General features: G+C 49.6%; 1 protein-coding gene across 2 annotated transcripts in view; it reads left to right on the top strand.

Moving 5' to 3' along the window:
• Nucleotides 1–7,895: 7,895 nt before the first annotated feature.
• Nucleotides 7,896–24,039, top strand: part of LOC127488887 (transmembrane protein 254) — a 31,596-nt gene continuing 15,452 nt past the window's right edge. Inside the window, exons 1-2 of one of the 2 annotated variants that reach the window (XR_011382473.1) lie at nt 7,896–8,402; nt 9,996–10,099. Coding sequence is in view for 1 of the 2 variants with exons in the window: in XM_070057947.1 (XP_069914048.1) it covers nt 8,307–8,402; nt 9,996–10,099 (200 nt within the window). In the remaining variant the exon portion in view is untranslated. The remainder of the gene's footprint in view (nt 8,403–9,995; nt 10,100–24,039) is intronic. The other variant, XM_070057947.1, reaches the window with a different exon arrangement.

The following is a 24,039-nucleotide window of genomic DNA, read 5'->3' as shown; positions in this document are numbered from 1 at the left end:
AGCTGGGAGGGCTCCCCCTCCACCTTGGGCACTTTCCAAGGATTTTCTGAAGACCTCCTAGAGCTGGGAGGCCTCTGCGAGTTGACTGAGATGTCACACTCACAAGCTGCCAGACAGACTGGCGCTGACCCAGGACTTCTCTCACCCAGTGCTTGTTTAGAGAAAGAAGTCAGGGCCAGAACCCAAGACTTCGGAACTCCAGCTTTTATTTTATTTTATTTTATTTTATTATTTTATTTTTTGACAAGCAGAGTTACTCAGTGAGAGAGAGAGAGACAGAGAGAAAGGTCTTCCATCCATTGGTTCATTCCCCAAATGGCCACAACAGCTGGTGCTGCCTGAAGAATCTAACTTGGCTCCAATAGAAGAAGTCCTCAGAGAAACGAATATCATGAAACACCTATTCTTGGTTTCAAAGTTTGTTTGCACCAAAACATTTCTGAATTCCACTATTCCACCGACACTGTGAAGTTCCCTGCTCCAGCATTACACGACCAAGGCTGTTTCCTCCCCCTACCCTTCCCATCTTTCCCCACACCTCCCACCCCTTCATTCTGAAGGGAACCCAAGACACTGTTCTACCTAAACTACTTCCAGGTACATCTTTAAAATGCAGAAAACTTTTTAAGGCAACCCCAAGTTGGGTTAATTTTTAAACACCTGAGCCTTTGGGAAATCCTACCCCTGCATTCAGCCAGGCGGTAGCCAGAGACAATGACACCTGTGACACTAGTGGCCCCTGGACCACGAGCCTGCACTTCTGAAAGACAAAAGCTCAAAGCCCCACAGAACACCAGGACAGCGAGAACCCGGCCTTGCCGAAAGCCGCACATGGAAACTCACCATTGGAAGCCATGTCTGGGAGCCCTCCTGAGACCATCTTCTTGGGCAGTGAAGTGAGGGCTGCTGGCACAGCGTTCATTTAATATAAACCTGGGATGGCCACCCTAGGCACGCCTTAGACCCAGCCCTTCTCCAGCCCCTGCCACACCCTACACACAGCTCCCCCTAGGCACAACTGGCTTTCCAGAATCTCCATTTGTATCTCCAGTCACTGAACACCCATGGGAACTAATTTTCTCATTTAGCCCTGGCCAAATGATAACTGATAACCGAGAATTTGGAGGCTGGTGAGGCCAGAGACGCACAGCGAATGAGGACGTTAAAGAATATAAGACTGCAGGCATTGTGGCAAAGCTTGTTAAGCTGCCACGTAGGATGCCCCCAGCCCATAGCAGAGTGTGGGTTCCAGTCCCAGTTACTCTGCTCCCAATCCGGCTTCACACCAAAGTAGCCAGGGAACCAGCAGGTGATGGCTCAGGTGCATGGGCCCTATAGCCTACACTGGGAGACCTGGATGCATTTCTAGGTTCCTGGCTTCAGCCTGACCCAGCTTTGGCTGTTGTAGACATTTGGGGAGTGAACCAGCAAACAGAAGGTTTCTCTCTCTCTTGCTCTCTCTCACTCAGCCTCTCAGGTACACAAAAATAAATGGTTTTCAGAAGTCAGCATAAGGGCCCAGCATTAAGGTATAGTGGGTAAGTGGCAGCATCCCACACGGGTGCTGGCTCATGTCCTGGCTGCTGCACTTCCCATGCAGCTCCCTGCTAATGGCTTGGGAAAGCAGTGGATGATGGCCCAAGGGCTTGGGACCCTGCCACCCACATGGAAGACTCAGAAGAAGCTCCAGGCTCCTGGCTTTGGCCTGGCCCAGCCTTGCCTGTTGCAGCCATCTGGGAAGAAGATTCTTCTCTCTCTCTCTCTCTCTGTAACTCTTTCAAATAAAAACAAATCTTAAAAAAAAAAAGTCAATATAAGTCTAACATCATACAGTAATTAAATCATTGAAATAATTTATTCAAAACAGCCAAAACCTCCATAGAATAGTTTGAGAACTGGACATCTGAAAGGAGACTAGGGCTTAGAGAAAACAAACTGAAATTAAGTTGGGGAGCCGTTGCTGTGGCATAGTGGGGAGAGCTGCCGCCTGCCGTGCCGGCATCCCATATGGACACTGGTTCATGTCCAGGCTGCTCCACTTCTGACCCAGCTCTCTGCTACAGCCTGGGAAAGCAGTAGAGGATGGCCCAAGTGCTTGGGTCCCTGCACCGCATGGGAGGCCTGGAAGAAGCTCCTGGCTCCTGGCTTCAGATCAGTGCAGCTCCAGCCATTGCGGCCAGTTGGGGAGTGAACCAGAGGATGGAAGATCTCTCTCTCTCTCTCTTCCCCCCTTCTTCTCTCTCCGTGTAGCTCTGACTTTCAAATAAATAAATCAATCTTTAAAAAATTAAGTTGGACCTAGCCCGGTTTCCCTGGCTTTTTTTTTTTGTTTTTTTGTTTTTTTGTCCTGTAATTCAAAGTTCATTACCTCAGCACCGTGAATTTCCACTAGATGGTGCCTTTCCCTCTTCCATCAAACTTGTTTCAAAGAATATTTTGACCAGGTGAATTCACTTGCTGTTATGCTCTCCCCAACTCCAGGCAGTCACTTCTATTCTCATGCCATTATTTAGACATCACTGGCAAAGGTCAACATACCAGCTCCCACACTGCCCAATCGTAGGGTTCACCTTCTAAATCATCAACCTCTATTGGACAATCTCTCTTTTTCTACCTGAACAACTCAGGAGAGTTTTCATATTTTTCCTGTGGACCTTGACTTCGGGGGATGTTCACTGAGTAGTGCATTGACCTTGCTTTGTTAAGATTTACAGGCGTTGCTGGGGCATAGTAGGCTGAGCCTCTACCTGCATCACCAGCATCCCAGTTCCAGTCCCAGCTGCTTCTCTTCAGATCTGGCTCTGTGCTGTGGCCTGGGAAAGCAGTGGAAGATGACCCAAGTGCTTGGGCCCCAGCACCCGCATGGGAGACCAGGAAAAAGCTCCAGGCTCCTGGCTTTGGATTGGCCCAGCTCTTACTGTTTCAGCCATTTGGGGAGGAAACCAGCAGATGGAAGACTTTTCTCTCTGTCTCTCCCTCTCTCTCTCTCTCTGTAACTCTATCTCACAAATAAATAAATAAAACCTTTAAAATGTTATTTATTTATTTGAAAGCCAGAGAGAGAGAGAGAGAGAGATCTTGCCTCTGTTGGTTCCCTCCTCAGATGGCTGCAATGGCCGTAACTGCGCAGATCCAAAGCCAGGAGCCAGGAGCTTCCTACAGGTCTCCTACACGTATGCAGGGCCCAAGGACATGGGCCATCCTCCACTGCTTTCCCAGCCCACAGCAGAGAGCTGGATCAGAAGTGGAGCAGCCAGTTCTCAAACTGGCACCCATATGGGATGTCAGTGCTTCAGGCTAGGGCGATAACCTGCTAAGCCACAGCTTATCCTATATGCCTGCCTATGACACCAACACACACCCAATCCTGTGTATTGAGCCCTGCAGTGTAGGTGTGACCAGCACAAATATAGTCCCTGAAATCAGTATTCAGGTGAACTTTAGAAACACATGCCTCCCAATTATCACCTACAAGGAAAAGCCAGAACTTGGGGGAACTCCTGGCAGCTCTATGACCTGGCTCCCACTCCTGTTCAGCTTGGCCTTGGAGAATCCCCACTGGCCAACTGTGAGCTCCCACCAGGCTTGTACATGTCTGAGAACTGAAAAACTCTGTCCTGCCAGCCTGACACCTGTTTCAAGTGCTACAGGAAGAGTTCCCAGTGATGCTGGAAGAAAATGCTTTGACCACAATCAAGTTATCAGCATGGCAATTTTGATAAAGGTCATCGGTTTAAAAAAAAAGTGTGGTAACAAATGAACTTGAGATTCTGGTGCTCTACAGAGTGGACTTGTGTTTCCTAAATGTCTTTTCTCTGGACTTTTTATTATTATTATTTCCCAGAAGTTTGGAAATTTTTTCACTTTTGGGATCAATGACTTATATATTCATTTCCCCCATTGTTTCTGTGATGTCAACAGTTTAACTTACAAGTCCAAACCTATGTTCAGTTCGTGGTTTACCTGTTCAAAATGTAGCATTTTCAGGGCCAGAGTTGGGTGCAGTGGGTTAGGCTGCTGCTGTCTGCAATGCCAGCATCCCACATGGACATCAATTTGATTCCTGGCTGCTCCACTTCTGATTCAGCTCCCTATTAATGTGCCTGGAAAAGCAGTGCAAGAAGGCCCAAGGCTTTGGGCCTCTCCACCCACTTGGATACTAGAAGAAGCTCCTGGCTTCAGCCTGGCTCAGCTCTGGCCATTGTGCCCATTTGGGGCATGCACTGGTAGATGAAAGATGTCGACCTCCATATCTCTCCCTTCCCCCCGCTTTGTCTCTGTAACTCTGCCTTCAAATAAATAAATAAATCTTTATTATTATTTGAAAGGTAGACTTACATAGAGAGAGGGAAAGACAGATCTTCCATCTGCTGGTTTACTCCTAAAAGGCTGCAACAGCCAAGCCTGGGCCAGGCAGAAGCCAGGAGCTTCATCCAGGTATCCCATGTGGGTGCAGGCGAAGTAACACCTTGACAGTAGGGATTCCATTTTGGGGAACCTGAGACTCCATTCTGGGAAGGTGCCCCCCCACACACACACACCGTGAGGCTCTGCTCTGAAACTATGGTCTAAAACAGTTGAACAATAGCAGTCCACTACATCACACTAGGCAGAGCATAGAAACCCCCTAGCATGATCGCTCAAGCTTGGAAGTGGATAGGCTGCACCTGGGTTAATGATAAAAATGTAATTTGTCTATGCCCTACATATGATTAAAACCAATACCTGGATTAATGTCAAGATTATAATTGAAATTGTTAAGATTGCAACTGGCATTGTCAAGATTATAATTGATACTCGTTTCGCATCGGTTTTAGGTCAGCTTGACCCCCATAACCATGTATTCTCCTGATCCTAGCAACCATGTATTCCCATCCCAATTTTTCAGCTTTTGCCTTTATAAACCCTGTTGCTTTGGGCTTCAGGGTCGAGAGTTCTTTTGGGCATGAGCCCACTCTCCACCGCCGGCAATAAAGGACCATCAAATTTTATCAATGTGTGGTGCTCCTTTGTTTACACTCACTCAGGTACAACACAGGGGCCCAAGCAACTGGATCACCCTCTGCTGCTTTCCCAAGCACATTAGCAGGGAGCTGGATCAGAAGCGGAGTTCCAGCTGTTGAGAGGACCATCTGGGGAGAGGACCAGCGGATGGAAGACCTCTCTTTCTCTCCCTCTCTGCCTCTGCCTCTCTGCCTTTCAAATAAATAAATACATCTTTAACAATAAGTGGCACCACTGGGAAACAAATGGATGCCCATATGGGATGCTAGTATCGCAAGCAGCAGCTTAACCTAGTGAACAACACTGGCCCTAATAAATCTTTTTTTCTTTTAATGTAGCATTTTTTTCCATGACCTGACATGTTAAAGCCACAGCCCATCAGTGGTGAATCTAGTAAACTGTAAACTGGTGATTCATCAAACTGACTTCCAGCACACTGAGTTTTCCTAATGATTTTCTGTCAAATGCCCACTTAATGAGATTGCAGTTTCTTTATCTTTTTCTCTTTCTTTTCTTTTCTCTTTCCTTTCTTTTTTTTCTTTTTCTTTTTCTTTTTTTTTTTTTTTTTTTTTTTTGACAAGCAGAGTTAGACAGTGAGAGAGGGAGACAGAGAAAGGTCTTCCTTCCGTTGCTTCACCCTACAAAGGCCACTACAGCCGGAGCACTGCGCTGATCCAAAGCCAGGAGCCAGGCGCTTCTCCTGGCCATCCTCCACTCTCTACTCGGGCCACAGCAGAGAGCTGGACTGGAAGAGGAGCAACTGGGACAGAATCCGGCGCTCCAACTGGACTAGAACCTGGAGTACCAGCGCCAAAGGCAGAGGATTAGCCTAGTGAGCCGTGGCGCCAGCAATGAATGTGCATTTCCCCAAACCCAACTTTAGCTACCTGCTTGACCCTTTCTCAGACATCTCAATGCTTAATCCACTAGACTGCAACAATAGTAAGAACAACAGCCAACATTACTATTTTACTCTGTGCCGCCTCTCACCTAACCATGAAGCAGTTATGAACGAATGTCCTCTATACCCAATTCCTGCAGGAAACCTACTGAGCATCATCATCATCAGTCATCACAATGATTTGAGCTTTACACCCTTGGGCAAGAAACCGCCCTGGTCCCACCCACATCTCAATACCACCTCCTGGGGCCAGCGCTGTAGCACAGTAGGCTAAGGACCTGGCCTGGAGCGCCAGTATCCCATATGGGCGCCAGTTTCAGAACTGCCTACTCCACTTCCAATCCAGCTCTCTACTATGGCCTTGGAAGGCAGTGGAGGATGGAGCGAGTCCTTGGGTCCCTGGACCCGATGAGACTGGGGGTGGGGTGTTGGGGGAGATTCTGGCTCCTGGCTTCAGATCAGCACAGCTATGGCCATTGTGGCCAATTAGGGAGTGAAACCGGCAATGGAAGCTCGCTCTCTCTCTTTCTGCCTCTCCTCTCTCTGTGTAACTCTGACTTTCAAATAAATAAATAAATAAATAAAAATTGACCACATTTGTGAGCTGGAAGATCAGGCCTCCACCCCACCCCGAGTGACCTCATGCCCCTATCTGACCACACCTCTGTGCCCACCTGCCAATCAGGGTAATTAACCTCTTGTCTGCAAAGGCAGGGACAGCCCTGCATTGAGTGGAATATGGAATCAGAAGAGTTTTGATCTGCGGACAATTTCACAGTTTCTTCTAGCAACAAAATTTAATTTCACATTGTTTCTTCTAGCAACCAAAAACTACCCTAATTCTCCTGATGCACGATGCTTTCTCATGTTGTTCTCCCCATCCGATGACACTGGGAGAGTGTCGGGTGTTTGCTGTGTCTCAGCACATGCCCATCCTGCTCTGCAGACATCTCATCACAATCCTCTGGCGCTACTGTACAGCCCTCTACTGCTGCACTACGTGTGAATTTACATGTGGGAGAGGAGAGTTCGAGTCCTGGCTGCTCTGCTTCCAACCCAGCTTCCTGCTAATGTGCATGGGAGGCAGCAGAGGGTCCAAGTACTTGGGTTCCTCTTCCCCACACGGGAAACTCAGATGGAGTATTCCTGACTTTGGCTTCAGCCTGGTGCTGGACCCATCCCAGCTGTTGTGAGCATTTGGGGAATGCACCAGAACAGGGAATGGTTGTCTCTGTCTCTCTCTCTCTCCCTCCTCCCATCTCTGTCACTCTGCCTATGGTAACTAAGAGTACCTAAAAGGTAATCTATAGAAGTGAAATTGACACTCAGATGCAATGATGGTTTACAGCCCTTGTCTCTACAGTTTGTTGAACTCTTTACTTAGTGTAGGGATAATGAGTATAAAGTAAACTGAAAATAAATCTTTGTGAAAATTAAGATTGGATGGCTGGCGCCGTGGCTCACTAGGCTAATCCTCCACCTTGTGCGCCGGCACACCGGGTTCTAGTCCCGGTCGGGGCACCGGATTCTGTCCCAGTTGCCCCTCTTCCAGGCCAGCTCTCTGCTGTGGCCAGGGAGTGCAGTGGAAGATGGCCCAAGTGCTTGGGCCCTGCACCCCATGGGAGACCAGGAAAAGTACCTGGCTCCTGCCATCGATCAGCGCGTTGTGCCAGCCGCAGCGCGCCACCTATGGCGGCCATTGGAGGGTGAACCAACGGTAAAGGAAGACATTTCTCTCTTTCTCTCTGTCCACTCTGCCTGTCAAAAAAAAAAAAAAATTAAGATTGGGACTAGGAGAGGGAGGAGGAAGAAGGATGGGAGCGTGGGTGGGAAGGATCACTATGCTCCTAAAGCTGTATATATGAAATACATGAAATTTGTATACCTTACATAAAATTAAACTCGTTGCTGGAGGCCAGCCTTACCCTGATACTCAGGCAGACAAGGACACAACAACAAAAAACTACAGACAAATATCTCTGATGAACATAGATGGAAAATGTTTAACATACTGCCAAATCAAAATTGACAGCAATCAAAAACATCCGTCATGGTCAAGTGGTCATAGTTCAGGGATGCCTATAATATGTGGATGCCAGGGCCACAGGTGGTGGCCTATTCCACTGCACCCAGCGCCGGCCCCTATTTATCTTTCTTTAAAAAACATGTATGTATTGGAAAGACAGCGTTACAGAGAGCGACGCTTGGAAAGGGTGTCCCCTACAGATAATGACCAGGCCAAGACGGGGCTGGTCGGGCCACCCCCTTGCTTGGCAAGCCCGGGGCCCTCCTCCCTCCTCGCGGGTTGGGCGGAGCTGCCGCCCAGGCCCGCCCCTGCTGGCCCTACATCCACTGCACTGGGAGCAGAGCCGGCCGCGCCGCCCAGTAAGGAGCTGCAGCGATGGCGATGGCGATGGCGGCAGGCAACGCGGCCTACTTCCAGAGGGGCAGTGTGTTCTGGTTGGCGGTCATCACGCTCTCCTTTGGCTACTACACGGTAGGGGCAACCGAGTTGGGACAACCGCCTGGAGCGAGCGCTCCTGTCACGCAGGCCTCCGCCTCCACTTGGAGGAGAGGCCGCGCAGGCGCAGTTCTCGCTCTCTCGCCTCCCAGCGGGGAGGGAAGCCAGAACCCGGAAGGAGGCGCAGGCGCAGTCGGCTGCCAAGGCTTTTGGCAGGTGTTCCAAGCCCTGCGAAACCTGTTGGCCTACTTTCCTCAGGTGGGGGCGGGCACGACTCCCCACCTGAGGACTGAGCGCCTGTGTCTTTCACGATGGTGCTGGCGAACTCGAAGGCCGCAAGGGATGCTACCGCCTACTTCCGGACGGCCAGACCATTGCCCTCGCTGGTCACGGGGCTGGGGCTGGGATAATTTGCGGTGAGGCGCGGGGCGCAGACGCGGGCGCCTGTGTTTTGGCCCTCCGGGCTGTCGTAGCGCGAGGGGCGCCGTGGGAACGGCGTCGGTGCGCATGCGCGCCGTGCGGTTGCCTAGGTTACGAACGCCAGCGGATGCTAAGCGGGGTTTTGGAAGGTTTAGAGTGTTTGAAGCAGGGGGAGTTGCTTGGAAAACGGCGGATAAAGCCAAGGGGTGGCTAGGATTTCACTGGTGAGCAAGAACCGGTGTGACAGCAGGAGGACAGCTCTACTGCGGGGAGGAGTGACTTTCGTCTCACTTCCAGGATAACGAACGGGAAAGACGCCCGGAAACAGGTTGGGGAAAACCGGTATCATGTAGGAGGAAGGCGAAGCTAGTTTGGATCTTTCCCGGGAGATCCTGGAACCTGGACGGGTGTCATCTCCACAGCGGCGTCGCTCTGACCACCTCCGCCCTCCTTTCGCCGTGTGCAGGATGGAGGCGTGGGACTCTAGTTTTCTCGAGTGCCCTTTCTGTTCCAGGATCCCGCGAACCCGTTCGAACACACAAGCTGGGAAACTGGAGATTCGAGTTGGAATTTAGTGGAACTGGCAGATGCCAGCCCCTCTCCACCACGTGGTTAGGAGGCCGCAGTGATATGTTGTACTTTATTGGAATATTGACTTTAAACAGCATCCTGGGAGAAGTAGTGTTGCCTTTGGTGCAGATCTAAGTGGAGCACTAAACTTTGGAGGGGTTGACAGTGATTCACAGAAAGGCTTGTAACAGAGCCTGAGGAAGAGTTGCTAAGGTCACCACAAAAACCTTACATGAACGAGGAGTTGCTGTTAAACCTTCGCGAGCCTGATTTTCCGAGTGTGTCTGCGTGGTGTGCAAGAGTGGAAGAGCATGATTCTAACTGCGAGACTGAGCCCAAGCCACCGTTTGCAGGACAGAAGCTGGCCAAAGCACGCAGACTCCTACAAGTCTAGGAAATAATGTTTGGGGTGGAATTCATGAAAAATCGGATCCGTTCCGCCAGTGCACGGAGCCTGATCATCACCTCGTTTCTTTGTGGCACACATCCATTGGAGCTGCTTTTTAGAGGATGGAGATTCAGGTGCCCTCCTTCAGACCCTGTTTCCCCGGTAGTTACTTTGGTAGAATTGGTGTTCTTTCCTACCTGCCGGTCTTCAGGTGCCCTAATGGTTTCTCTGTGCCTCTGGTTCTCTTTCAGTGGGTTGTCCTCTGGCCGCAGAGCATCCCTTATGAGAGCCTTGGGCTCCTGGGCTCGTTCACTCAGTCCCTGGTGGACCGTCATCACACCCTCCTGCACAACGGGTAAGGAGAGCTGCAGAAACGACACGCTGGTCTCGCTGGAGACCTTGAAGGCCTGCAGTTGCCTTTAGGTATTGAAAATGGCTCTAGTACACGTTTAGGAATCTTTCCAGATTTCTGTTAGATTTTATCATCAGACAATCCCCCTCAAACTAGACTGTTTCCTGCTGCCACTCTAACCGCAGGTGAAACTTCAAGCAGATGCATAGGTAATCCCGGTCACTCTGAGATGTCAGAAAGTCCAGTTGGTAAAGCCATAAGCTTTTTTCTTTTTTCTTTCTTTCTTTCTTTCTTTCTTTCTTTCTTTCTTTCTTTCTTTTTTTGACAGGCAGAGTGGACAGTGAGAGAGAGAGACAGATAGAAAGGGCTTCCTTTGCCGTTGGTTCACCCTCCAATGGCTGCTGCAGCCGGCGCGCTGCGGCTGGTGCACCGTGTTGATACGAAGGTAGGAGCCAGGTGCTTCTCCTGGTCTCCCATGGGGTGCAGGGCCCAAGCACTTGAGCCATCCTCCACTGCACTCCTGGGCCATAGCGGAGAGCTAGCCTGGAAGAGGGGCAACAGGGAGAGAATCCGGCGCCCCGACTGGGACTAGAACCCAGTGTGCTGGCACCGCTAGGTGGAGTATTAGCCTGTTGAACTGTGGCACCGGCCAACTTTTCTTCTAAATCAGATAATGCAATCTCATCCAGGAGGGGCTGAGGAGCCTGGCTTGGGGAACAGGGTGAAGTTGGTGCCTTCTCTCTCATTCTGCTTTTTTTCTCCAGCAACAGCTGCTTTTGGACACCTTGGAATGGTGGGAATAGTTAGGGGAAGGTGGGTGTAGTCTTCAGTGGGTGCTGCCTTGGGACCAGGCGTCTGGGAGCTGGGTATGTTGCAGACACAGTGCTGACTGTTTGTCTCTGGGAGGTCCTCAGAGGGATCCTCCTGTGCAGTTCTCTATGGCTGCTGCAGGTGCCTCCTCCAGCCTGCCTCTTGCAGTTCCATCCTTGGCATTTGTGTTTAGGGGAAATCATCCTCTTAGTGAGGTTACCTTTGTGTTGGGCCTCCAGGTCGGATTACCTTTTAACCCTCCCCCCCCCCCCATATCAAGTGCCCTCCTGCAAGACCTGCAAGGCTCACAGTAAGCAGCCTCCAGTTCTCCCCACGGGACCTTCTGCAAGTGGGGTCCTCAGGGAAGCCCTGTTCCTTTGCTCTCCCACTGGTCAGGCTGAACCCATCTCTATGCTTTGGAGTGACACAGCCACCCTTTGTCAGAGGGCAAGGGGATTTCCAGGTGGCTTTGTTGAAACTGTTCTCTGGGCTTGAGACTGTGGTAGGAAATGCCCAAGTGTTCTGAGACTCCTTCCCAGTGGCCTCTTGGGCCTCCCTGAGGTCTTAGCCGAGGATGTTTGGCCCAGCCCTGCAGCTTGACAGCTCTTGTGACTGGCATTTGGAGCCTCTAATGAAAACCAAAAGACTGTGTTGTGTTGTACACTTCTTTGAAGGGAGAAGGAGAACAAGCCCAGGGAGGTTGCGTCTCTCTTACTGTGTTCCTAAAACCAGTGCTTTAAGGATCTAACGTGTTAGAATGTGCCATAGCTCACTTTAAATCAGAATTAATACTCCTTTGATTTGTGAGATCAAGGAAAGAGTAAATAAATTTGAATGCATGAATACATGAAGACATGGTATAAATTTGGAGCTTCCCAAATCCTACTGCCCAGGAATAACTACTTGTAATATTTTGTTGAGTTCCCTTTTTTTTAATCCATACCTCGTAATTTTTAGTCCAGTCATCATCCTGTAGGAAAGAGTACTTTGCGCTGTATGTAGATACAGAAATGACCTTGGAGGTGGCAGGAAAGTAACATTTACTAAGCACCTTCCATGTGCAAGTCCCTAAACAGGAGCTCAATCAGCCTATAATATAGTCTCTTAAATCCCATGTTTAAAAACACATACTTTTTTGAGGATCTTATTAAACCAGAGATAAGATTGTACTATTATATCTGCAATAATCATACAATTAAGCAATTTCCCATGTTATTTTTTGTATTTCTTTTTACAGATTTATTGTATTTATTTGAAAGAGTTGCAGAGAGAGACAAGCAGACACAGAGGGGGGGGGGGTCTTCCATCCTCTGGTTCACTCCCCAGTTGGCTGCAATGGCCAGTACTGTACCGATCCAAAAAAAGGAACCAGGAGCTTCTTCGGGGTCTCCCATGTGGGTGCAGGCCTAAGCACTTGGGCCATCTTCTACTGCTTTCGCAGGCCATAGCAGAGACCTGGATGTGAAGTGGAGCAGCAAGGACACAGCACCGGCCCTGCCATGGTGTTTGTTTTAGTTTTTTTCCCCCCACGCCATCTTTTTAAAGTAACCTTGAGGCAGCACTTGGCCTTGCAGTGAAGATGCTACTTGATGCAGGACACTGTAGTGTAGCAGGTAAAGCCTCCGAGACCTGCAATGACAGCGTCTCATATGGGTGCTGGTTGGAGTCCTGGCTCCTCCACTTCCCATCCAGCTCCCTGCTAGTGGCTTGGGAAAGCAGAAGAAGATCCTAAGTCCTTGGCCCCTGCAAAACCATGGGAGACATAGAGGAAGCTCCTGGCTCCTGGCTTCGGGTTGGCGTAGCTCCGGCCTTTGTGAAAATGGAGAGTGAACCAGCAGTTGGAGGACTTCTCTCACTCACTCTCTGCCTCTCCTCTCTCTGTATAACTCTGACTTTGAAATAAATAATAAGGATCTTAAAAAAATAATAAAAGAAACTCATGCCTTTGTCACGTTCCGGCTGGCTGTTGCTTAGCCTTTCTGCATCAGTTTCCTTCCCCATCAAAGGAGATTAGCCTATTCCTTGTAAGACCTTTAAGAGGATTAAATGAACTACTCCACTGAATGCCCCAGCATAGGGCCAAGCAAAGAAATGTGAGCTTCCCTTCTCCCCCTGTAATGTGTTAGGGAAAACCCTTTTGATTAGGCCTGAGTGTTTGCCCACTTTTCATGTGGTGAAGTTTAATTAAATATTGAAGATATTTAACACTCTGCGTAGGCATCATTTAGTCAATGAACACCTGTTAGCTATCTGAAAAGGGCTCTAGAGGGCCCTAAATATCAGTAATTTACCAACTATTTGGGGGTAATTTACTATTTGCTTGTTCTTGGGGAGGGAGCCAGCTGGGGCCTTGGGGAGGAACCAGGAGGGTTGGGTGATACAGGGAGGCAGCTGGGGGCTCAGGAAAGCCGCTCACTTGCCAGCCGATGGAATGGACATGGTGCTGCAGAAGAGGGAACCAACCCCCTGGAAGGAAGATCCCATCTCCGGGTTTTCCGTCACAAGCTATCCAGATGGGCTGGATCGGTGACAATTCCAACGCCCACCCCTGCCATCAGGACAAGCCCTGGGTCCCAGCTCTACCTGGATCCCTCTTCTCGCCTGGGGGCCCTCTCTGCCATCCTGTCCATCTCAACCAGGAAGGCTGTCTTCCACTGGGCCACACATGACCAGGGTGCAGGCTCACTGTCCTCTGGGAGTAGGTCCTTATGTCTGCTGGCAGGCATCCCCAGGGCCTGGCAAGCAGGAACAGTGAGGCCAGGAAGAGGAGCAGCATGGCCTGGGGAGTAGAACAGAAAGGAAAGGACATGATTTCAGCTCTAGGACACGGTGTAGGGCATGGCCCAGCTCCTAAAGGTCAGAAGCAGCCACTCCTTACCCCTGCCCCTTCCTGCTATGGAGCTCAAACTTGCAAGATGCCCAAAGTGGTTTGGAGACAAGATGGGCACACGGTCCGTCCTTGGAGAGCACTTGGACTCTCACATGGGTTGACGACAATGTCCACATTCTCACGTCCCCCACGCCATCCTCCATTCTGCCTTTTCTTGGGCACTGCCATTGAAACAGCGGCCAGCATGGAGGGTCCTCACTGAGGCTGCATGTTCCATCCCCAAGGACCCAGTGAGTGCTCCCTCCAGGCAGGACTTTTGCCTTCTTGGACTCCTTCACCTTGTCTGTACCAGGAGGCAGTTGGCTCAGCTCAGGCAGGCAAACTTCTACTCCCTCACTGACTTGCTGCCTTGAATGTGTTGGCACTGGCAACCCACGGTGTTGTCTGAAAATGAACCGGGAGGGGTGGTGGGAGGACAGTAGTACTGTCGCATAGCGGGTAAAGCCACTGCCTGCAATTCCGGCATCCCATATGGCAGCCGGTTCAAGACCTGGGTGCTCCACTTCTGATCCAGCTCTCTGCTGTGGCCTGGGAAAGCAGTGGATGATGGCCCAAGTCCTTGGGCACCTGCACCCATGCAGGAGACCCGGGAGAAGCTCCTGATTTTGGATCGGCACAGCTCTAGCTGTTGTTGCAACCTCGGGAGTGAACCAACGGATGGAAGACCTGCCTCTCTATCTCTCTCTCTCTAACTCTCTCGGCCTCTGCTTCTCTATGCCTCTTTTTTTCAAATAAAAAAATCTAGAGAGAGAGAAATTAAGAAAAAGAAGGAAGGCAGAAGAAAAGAAAGAAAAATGAACCAGGGTTCTGAATGCTTAGTGATGTCTGTTCTGAGCTCAGTCTGCAAGTGCAACTGCATTTGCCAGGCGATTTGCCAGTTCTGAACCAGAGGTCGCCCCCAAGGAGAAGAAAGCCCCTGAGGGAACCCAGGGCACGTTTTCACCCATGTTTAACCCACCAACTTAGCAGCTGTAGAGACTCAGTCCCTGCAGCTCTTCCCAGTATACCTGAGAGGGTTGGAAGAGGGGACTTATGAGGGAAGGTGACACACCAGGTGACCCCGGCCAGAGGAAAGGGCCTGTGGGACGTATGAGCAACTACCAAACAGGACATCCAGTTACCACCTGACAGGAGATGGTAACAGAGCACAGGGTAAGCGCGGGACCCAGGCCACTCTCTGCATCTGGGTGTCTCCCTGCCAAAGAGAGAAACCGTGAAGTAATGAGGGTGGAAGTGGCAGTATCAGAGGCTGGACACATAGCCAAAGCGAGCCCTGCAAAGAAAAAGGTCAGCAGGCCAGCTTGGTCAATGTCAGGAGAGGGGCTACCTGGCCAGAGGGGCGCCTCTCCAACAGCTGATGATGCACCATGTAGGTGACCCCTGTATCTCATGAGCCTCTCGTGCTGTTGAATTTGCCACCTCCTTCGGCACCCCACAAGCCTCTAGAAACACAAAGCTGAGCTCACAGGCTTGCACTCATCCTGGTAGTGCCTCTTTAAGCTCCCAGGGGCCAAACCAGGCCAGAATGACAGCAAGGTCCCCTGTCCTACAGCTGCCACAACTCTGGGACCCTGAGACTGATTTTGGGGAAAAAATGAAAGCAATAGACATTTTCACACCAGCTCAAGACGGCTCAGAAATGCCATCACCCATTGCTGAAGGAAGGATCCAGACACAGGCAGGCTCAGAGGTCTCAGACCTGAGATTCAGATGGACAAGGCAGCCACAGCCCCTCAACCCATGCAGGGTTCACTTTAAGCTAAGCCTCCAGAGTAAGATTTTATAGGAAAAAAAGGACTCCTCTGGACACATGGTTGGAAAGCCAGAGTCTTAATTCATTAAGAGTCATTTTAAGTCAAGTCTAGAGGCCAAGAGAGAAGCATCGGGATGGGTGTCGAACCCAAGCCTGTGAATGCCAGATCTGTTTCTCCTCCACTTCTCTTTCTGAAGAAACCAGGAGCAGACAAGGAGCCAAGAGAGAAGGTGGAATTGCACTTCCCACCTGAGGCTTCCAGGCAAGAGCATCTAAGAGAGGGTGTCCCATCCTACTCACCCACCGCACCCCCGTTCAGCAAGTAGGTGCCCTGCTGGTTCCATGTCGCTTAGTGGAGGGCAGACGGGCACCTCCCCACCCCGTGTGCCCCCACCTCCCAAACCCAACTGCAAGACCAGAAGAGCTGCAGACCCTCCTCCCTTCAACTCCAGCATGGTACACTGTCCAGATGGCCACAGGATATTCATAGGCCACAGGGAAAAGAAAACGAGACACTCACAGGCTGCTGCCTCTGGGGTCCCAGGAGCTCCAGACAAACTGGTCCTGGCTTGGCAGGTGTGCACTCTTTATGCCTGTCCTGTAAGCTGAGCTGCCAGGCCCTGGTCTTCTGAGAACTCCCTTCAAGAAGTGCAGGCAGTTTTCTTCCTTGTTGACTCACTCCCTCTTACCCCCAACTGTGTGCTAAAAACCTGATGCTGAGAAACAGAACACTTCCCACATCATCACGTTAGGGTGATTCCCATCTGCACCCCACTGAGGCCCTGGGAGCCCAAAACAACCCCCTCAGTGTCCGAATTTTAGAGATGTCCATGAATCTGAGGTCCAGACATTACTGAGTTGCACAACGACCTAGAGTGACTTCAAAAAAGAAACTCACATCTGCAGATCTCAAGAGCCAGGGCCTGCCGTGTGCAATTTCTCTTCTCCATCTCAACAGGCCGGATTGTGAAAGAGCTGCTTGGCATATCCGGGCAGGGGTGAGGCAGGTGCAGGAGCTGCAGAAGCAGCAGCCTTGGGCGGGAGTGGGAGGGAGTGACTCGTGGAGCTGCCACCTGTCCCTCTTTGGCAACCTGCTCCAGGCCTCAGAGAGCCCCCGTTTTCCTCTTGTGAGATTGACTTCAGAACCAGGCCTGACCTTGCCTTTGTTTAGACTTGTATTTTCCACTTCCTCCCCTGGTGTCTGCCTTGTGCATTGAGACAAATTAAGACCCCTGAGCTGTGAACACTCTTGTCACAGGCCCGCATGAGGACCACACGAGGGAGCTATTAACTTACAGTGCTTGGGGGGTAGTGGTCCACCCTCTGTCACGGCTGTCATCTTTGCTCCTGTCTCGAGTCTTGTGACTAGATCTTTTGCATCAGTTTTGCCTAATTTTGCATGCATCCAGACTTATTTCTCCAATATCCTCCCTTGACCACCCAAAGCTCCTGGCTTTGGATACTCCTGGTGGTATCTCCTTGCATAATGTTAAATCTGCAATGTCACAATTCCCAGACCGGTGAAGAAAGTTTGTTTTAAAAGATATTTATTTTTCTGTATTTGAAAAGCAGGTTTACAACAGAGGCAGAGACAGAGACAATCTTCCATCCACTGGCTCACTCCTTGTGGGTCTCCCACAAGGATGCAGTTGCCCTCCTCTGCTGTTTTCCCAGGCATTTTAGCAGGGAGCAGGTTCAGAAGTGGAGCAGCTGGGACTCGAACCCAAGGTCCACTCTGGTACCCCAGTAGGGTGGGAAGGCCCTGGGGATGGGTGGCAGTGGCCAAGTCTTCTGAGGAACCACTTTCCACTGGAGGACCAGGAGCTGAGCTCCGGGGTTGCCCCACAGGTGTCCATGGCTGATGCTTTGATAGGGCTCAGTGTGACTTTAGGACATTGTAGGAAGGGCATGCAAAGAGGAAGATGTGCCCCCCACCCCCACCCAGACTCTCCTGTGGGTCTGGATCACACAGTCTGTGTTGAGGAAACCATCAGCATGTCTGTGGCTGCTGTAAATCCACTGTGGTGGCGATTGGACAACCGGGCTCACCAAGCTAAGAGGGACCTCGGTGGAGGTGGAGAACTTAAAAATACCTTCAAAATGTCCTCTAGGAGTTGATTTTGACCACATCTCACCTGAGTCAATGAATAATGCATTTCTAAGGTACACTATGTCACCTGGAAATTCTGCAATACAACCAGCCGGACAGCAGAGGTCGCAGAGGAACATGCAACGGCCTTAAAGAGGAGGCACAGAGCTGAACAGGGACTGCCCCAACCCCCTCATGAGGCTCCCCACTGCAGCTACCCTGCCGCCTGTCACCCTACTGTTCCTGATTCTGGCTCCCGCTGGAAGTATTGCACTGTGCTACACTGCACAGTGGGCCCCTTGTAGATTCCACACACCAGACAGAGTGAAGGTCTGTAGTAGCCAGACACAAAGTCACAATTCCCACCGGAAACAATTCTTGGGCTTTTCTCTGCACAGTTTCAGATGCAAGGTGCTAGAGCCAGACACGGACTGTCCATTGCCAGATTCGGTCACTGGGTGGTGCCTGACAACCCAAGTGACCAGGACTGGACCTGACACACTTGCACACTTCCGGTCACCATTGCTGCTTTGAAAGAGGTCGCAGGAAATGACTGGCTGGCTTTCCAGGGTTCTGGGTGTAGGGAGCAACTGTGTATTGAGAAGGCCTCAAACTACAGGACAAATATGGCCGCATGCCCACCCCTCTAGCTTGGAGTGGACACTTCTCATCAAGTCCTAGAGCAGCTCCCCTGCCCCTCCATATATCAGACAAAAGGGGTCCATTTGCCTGGGGAGTCAACAAATGATTGGTCTCCCACGAGAATTCAAAGGAGAGCTTTATTGTGACAAGGAGATTGGAAAGTACAACTCCCTAAAACTACTGCCTCTGTGAGAAGCCATTTTTGAGGGATTGTAGAGTGAGGGAGTGGCTGGGATAGAGGAAAAAGAAAAGCAAGAGGACCCTACCTGCTCAAGCAACCCACAGCAGCATGCATCGTGTGTTCAAAACCCAACTCCTGCTGGGCTCTTGCAGCTCTCCTTGCTGTGAGGTCCAATCCCTGGGGTGCAGCATTGCAAGATCACCCTTCTTGGAATATTCTTGGGAAAACAAGCCAAGAGAATAAATTGTTAGATGCTGTGCCCTGCCCATGCCCATGCCCATTGTCTAAATCCTACTCTCTGAGTTACAGATATTTTTTAAAAGATGTATTTATTTGAAAGGCAGAATGAGAGAGACAGGCAGACAGAGTCTTCCATCCACTGGTTCACTCCCCTAAAAGGCCGCAACAGCTGGAGCTATACCAGGAGGAGGAGCTTCTTTCGGGTCTCACACATAGGTGTAGGGGCCCAAGGACTTGGACCATCTTCCACGACTCTCCCAGGTGCATTAGCTGGAAGCTAGATCAGAGGTGGAGCAGCTGGGACTTGAACTGGCAAGCATATGGGGAGATGGCTTTATGTGCTGCACCAGAGCACTGGCCACCTGTAGAGATCTTTTTTTTTTATTTGAAAGTCAGAGTTTCACAGAGAGAGGAAAGGCAGAGAAGAGAGAGAGAGAGAGAGAGAGAGAACGAACTTCCATCTGGTGGTTCACTCCCCAGTTGGCTGCAATGGCCGGAACTATGCCGATGTAAAGCTGGGAGCCAGGAGTTTCTTCTGGGTCTCCCACACAGGTGCAGGGGCCCAAGGACTTGGGCCATCTTCTGCTTTCCCAGGCCGTAGCAGACAGCTGGATAGGAAGTGGAGCAGCCAGGTTTTAAACCGGTGCCTATATGGGATGCCAGCACTCTGGCCAGAGTGTTAACCCGCTGTGCCACAGCTCCGGCCTGGGGAGATATGTTTTTTCACATTTCCTCCCTGCCTGGAGGCAGCAACATACACTGCTCAAGACCAGGGACTGCACCCATGGTGAAATTTAAAGGAGTCCATGCAACCTGGGTCTTTTTCCAAACTTTTCTTCCAAGGGACAAATAGCTGGCAATTAAACACCAAGATTAGAAGATGTGAGTCTAAAACTTGAAAATAACACATTTTACATACACAAATACTCTACGAATGAAAGCCCTAATGGTACTTCAGATGATTTATAGCAGTAAATTTAAAACCCTAGATGAAATGGACTTAGTATTAGAAATAATGTTCTCAAAAATTACTCAAGGAGAAATGCTGGTTTCTAACCATCTATAATGAGACCAGGAGGCAAAATCTCCCTATAATGAATCTATCAGAGCACTCATTGTAAAATCCAGACGTTTAATGAAGGACTAAGTGCAGTGTTGTACAAAATTATAGAACATAGTAAGAAAGGTAGCATAATTGACTCCTATAATCCTAGTTTAACATGACACAAACCCCTACAATAACTACCAGTACAACATGTCGTTTAGGAATATAAATGCCAACATGTTAGAAAATACGTTCACAACCCTAACCAGCTACACACACAAAGGATGTACACTATGAGCTAGTTCCTTTCTTTCAAGAACCTTCGACTCCCAGGTACACAATTGTAGTATCACAGCCATCTGCTGACTCAAAACCCAACGCCATTTCCTGCAGCCACATTTCTAGTCCCAGAAGTTGGCACCGGTGTGTTCCTCTTTCAAAATGTCCTGGATTTCAGAACTGGGCATCTCGGGCACCTTCTTGCTGTGTATCTTGCTCGTGAGGTTCTGTTGGAGAACCGAGTACCCACAGAGCTGTGCTCAACACCTGCAAGAACATGAGCTCTCCATCACCTTGACGATCTCCAGGCTGCTGCTGGGACAGAGGAAAAGGCACCCCGTTCTCTGCGCTGTTGTGATTCTGCTGCATTGGAAACTGGTCCTGGGAGGGCAGCTCCTGCCAGTAATCCGGAGGCTGCTGGGGCTGCTGAGGGTGCGTTCCCCAGCCATTCTGCTGCCACTCTTCACATGGTGGGTAACGAAAAGAGCTCTTCTGCTCCTGCAGCTGTTGCATCGCTCCCTGAGCACTGGGAACACCGGGTAGCAGGGAAGGCCAGTCAGGCTGCATGACCCTCATCTCTGACCTGGACCTCCCAAAATACGGTGCAGATGAAAAAGGATGAATAAACCTTGCTCCTGGAACGCCACAGGGAAAAGATCCACCTCCTACGTTCCCTTGATTCTCCAGAGCATAGCTCGGTGCCTCTTGAGCACCTCGAACCCCAGAATCCCAGGAGCCGTAGAGCGGGCTGGGAACCTCCCATGTGGGTGGAGTGGAGCAGACAGCTCCGCCCAGCACAGATGCCTGGGCAGCGTTGGGAGACCACTCCTGGGCACATGGAGCAGTATAGACAGCTCCACCCAGCACATTCGCCTGGGTAGTGTTGGGAAACCACTCCTGGGAATTCTGCAGGCTTACACCTGGGAGACCTTGGACAGGGAGTGCATATGGCATCCTGGCTTCAAGCACTCTGCGTCTCTTCTTGGCTGGTAGTCTGGCTCTTTTATTTTGGAACCAGTTCTAAAAAAGAAACGAAACAGAAATTACTTTCGAGCCTATATATTCCCCAATGTAGGAGAATCTTGTAGTTCATCTTAGGATCAGCGTCATCACTGATTTGCTTCGTGACCTTGAGTAAGACATGAAAAATGCAAGCACACTTTCCTGGGGCTTCCTGTGTTATTATATTTATAATACGAGAATGCATTTATAGTAAATATGATATGTAAATGTATATATAAATATACATTTATGATAATTAAAATCATGTAATTTTGCACAATTCGGGATTCCCATCTGCCTTCACAGGAGGCACAGGCCCTTATGTATGAGCAAATCCCTACTTTTCCAAATCTTCTACCAACCTATTTGCACCCTCTGCATTTAGACATGAAGCAGCTGTTCTCAACATACATTCTCTTAGCTTGCTTATTTTACTCCAACTGCTTTTCCAGAATGAATTCCTAATTCAATGTATTCTAAATCATATTCTAAATGTCATTTTCTTCAAAGGCCATACCCAAAACAAACAAGCGTCTGCCATAACTTAGCAGTATTACTTCATACCTTACCCTAAGTGTTTTGTGGAACCTCTACTCTTTACTTTTTCTCCTTCATAAAATGAGAGTAATTGGGGCCAGTGCTGTGGTGTGGTAGGTAAAGCCGCCACCTGCAGAACTGGCATTCCATATGGGCACCAGTTCAAGTCCTAGCTGCTCCACTTCTGATCTACCTCTCTGCTATGGCCTGGGAAAGCAGTGGAAGATGACCCAAGTCCTAGGGCCCCCGCACCCACATGAGAGACCCAGAAGAAGCTCCTGGCCCCTGGCTTCGAATCAACATAGCTCCGGCCGTTGAGGCCGGGGGGGGGGGAGTGAACCAGCAGATGGGAGACCTTTCTCTCTCTCTCTCTGCCTCTCCTTCTCTCTCTGTGTGTAACTCTGACTTTCAAATAAATAAATCTTTTTCAAAAATAACACATAGTATACTTTAATAAAGTCACATCCACAATGAGATGAAGAAGAAATGGGACCAAATGTCAACCCTGTCTTATGTGATGAAATGGTGTTAAACTTTTTCATAGTTAGTTGCATTTTTCCTGTTGTCCACAAAGACATATTCATGTAAATATCTCGTAGTTTACTTACGTTGATTGTGTAAAATGAACAGTGGAGTTGTTGGGCCAGTTCCTCCTTGCTCGTAAAGTCAGGATAAGGACTCTCTGCAAATGATTGATTAAGTATCTGCAGTTCCTCAGGTGTAAATTGATGGCGTGCTTTTCCTTTTCTTCTTCCATGTTGTGTTTCTATGTTGTCATGACCGTCTCCTGAAAAATACAGAGAGAAAAAACACGAGATATTAGCAAGATCCAGAAAAACAAAAGACCTCTGTGAGAGAATAAAATTTTAGAAAGGTGATACCTTCCCTCTTACCTAGTCATAATAAAATGAATAATGGACTGTGGGCATATCTTTTGAAACTTATGGTGAGAAGATGATACTATTTAGGTCATAAAAGTAACAGGAGTGAAGAAGGTTTTCTTAGCAAAAATTGATATACTACAAAAACAGAGATGGTGGGAAAACACTCAGCCACACTAGTAATTGAGGCAATGTAAATAAACCAGCTGACAACAATCTGGTAAACAATAATTTAAATATATTGGGGCAAAGTGCAAAAGGACTAACACAGATTGATGAGGCTAGGTCTGGTACCCCTATTGCTTGTTATCACTGCGTGGGCTTTTTTGCTCAATGCAATGAAGTCGAAAGTGGGCATACCCTCCACTGTGTCAATCAACTAAATGGCACTTGAAGATTTAACACCAAGTCTACAGGTCATTTCCTTCACCCATGTCAGACATGCCAGCGGGAGGAAAGCACCGAGGGTCTAAACCTGTCCTCTGGTGTGTGCTCATCTCCCGGATGCTGGAAGGGGAGAGACTTTACGGACAAACCAACGTTGGCACAGTTCTCTACTGCAGAGGCCACCAGAAGAACTGACACGAGGCAATCCTGTTTTTCCTAACTCAGAATTTAAGTGAAAAAACTTACAAGGACTGCAAACCGAATTAACAACCTTCATATGCCTGCTTCAAAGGGTATAACCTAGCTGCTGGGGGGTTGGGGTGCAGTATGTTAAGTTCCCCCTGAGGACATCAGCCTCCCACATGAACAATGATTTAAGTCCATCTGCTCTACCAGTCCAGCTCCCGCTGAAGCCCTTGGGAAAGCCCTTGGAAAACTGGCCAAGTGCTTGTGCCCCCACCACCCATGTGGGAGACCCAGAGGAGTTCCATGCTCCTGGCTTCTGCCTGGCCCAGCCCTGGCCATTGCAGCCATTTGGGGAGTGAACCAGAAGATGGCAGTTCTCTGTGTGTGTCTCTGTCACTCTGTCTTTTAAATAAATCTTTTTAAAAAGGTCAATCTGAACATACTATAGACTACCTAAGGCAAAACCGGAGACACTTCATCACAGAAACTGTGACATTCAAAATATAGTGTGGACATTGCTAATGCACAGGTGTGGGGAGACAGAGAAAGGGAGAGGGGGAGGGGAGAGAAGAGGGAGATATAGGGGGATGGGGAGAGAGGGAGAAGAGGGAGAGAGAAAGAGGGGGGGGAAGGGAGAGAGGGAGAGAGAAGGGGGGAAAGGGAGAGCAGAGCTGAGGAAAGGGTCAGGAAGCCAGCCACCAAACCTCCAAATACACAAACCCCTTCCTTCAGCTTTCTCTAGCCTCTGCTCCCAGGGCACACCTGCACACCTGCACACCTGCACTCTGAATAGCTACCAGAATAGGACTGTGGGGGACAGCGTGACAGAGAGGTGCCAGTAAGAAGTGCTGAACTGGGCTGGCACTGTGGAGTAGCAGGTATAGCTGCTGCCTGCACAGCTGGTATCCCATATGCCTGCCAGTTCAAGTCCCAGCTGCTCCACTTCTGATCCAGCTCTCTGCCACAGCCTGGGAAAGCAGAAGGTGGCCCAAGTCCTTGGGCCCCTGCACCCATGTGGGAG

This window comes from Oryctolagus cuniculus, chromosome 15 (genome assembly GCF_964237555.1).
Source record: "Oryctolagus cuniculus chromosome 15, mOryCun1.1, whole genome shotgun sequence".
In the NCBI taxonomy this organism is placed as follows: Eukaryota; Metazoa; Chordata; class Mammalia; order Lagomorpha; family Leporidae; genus Oryctolagus; species Oryctolagus cuniculus.
This window is presented reverse-complemented; position numbering and strand designations above follow the sequence as displayed.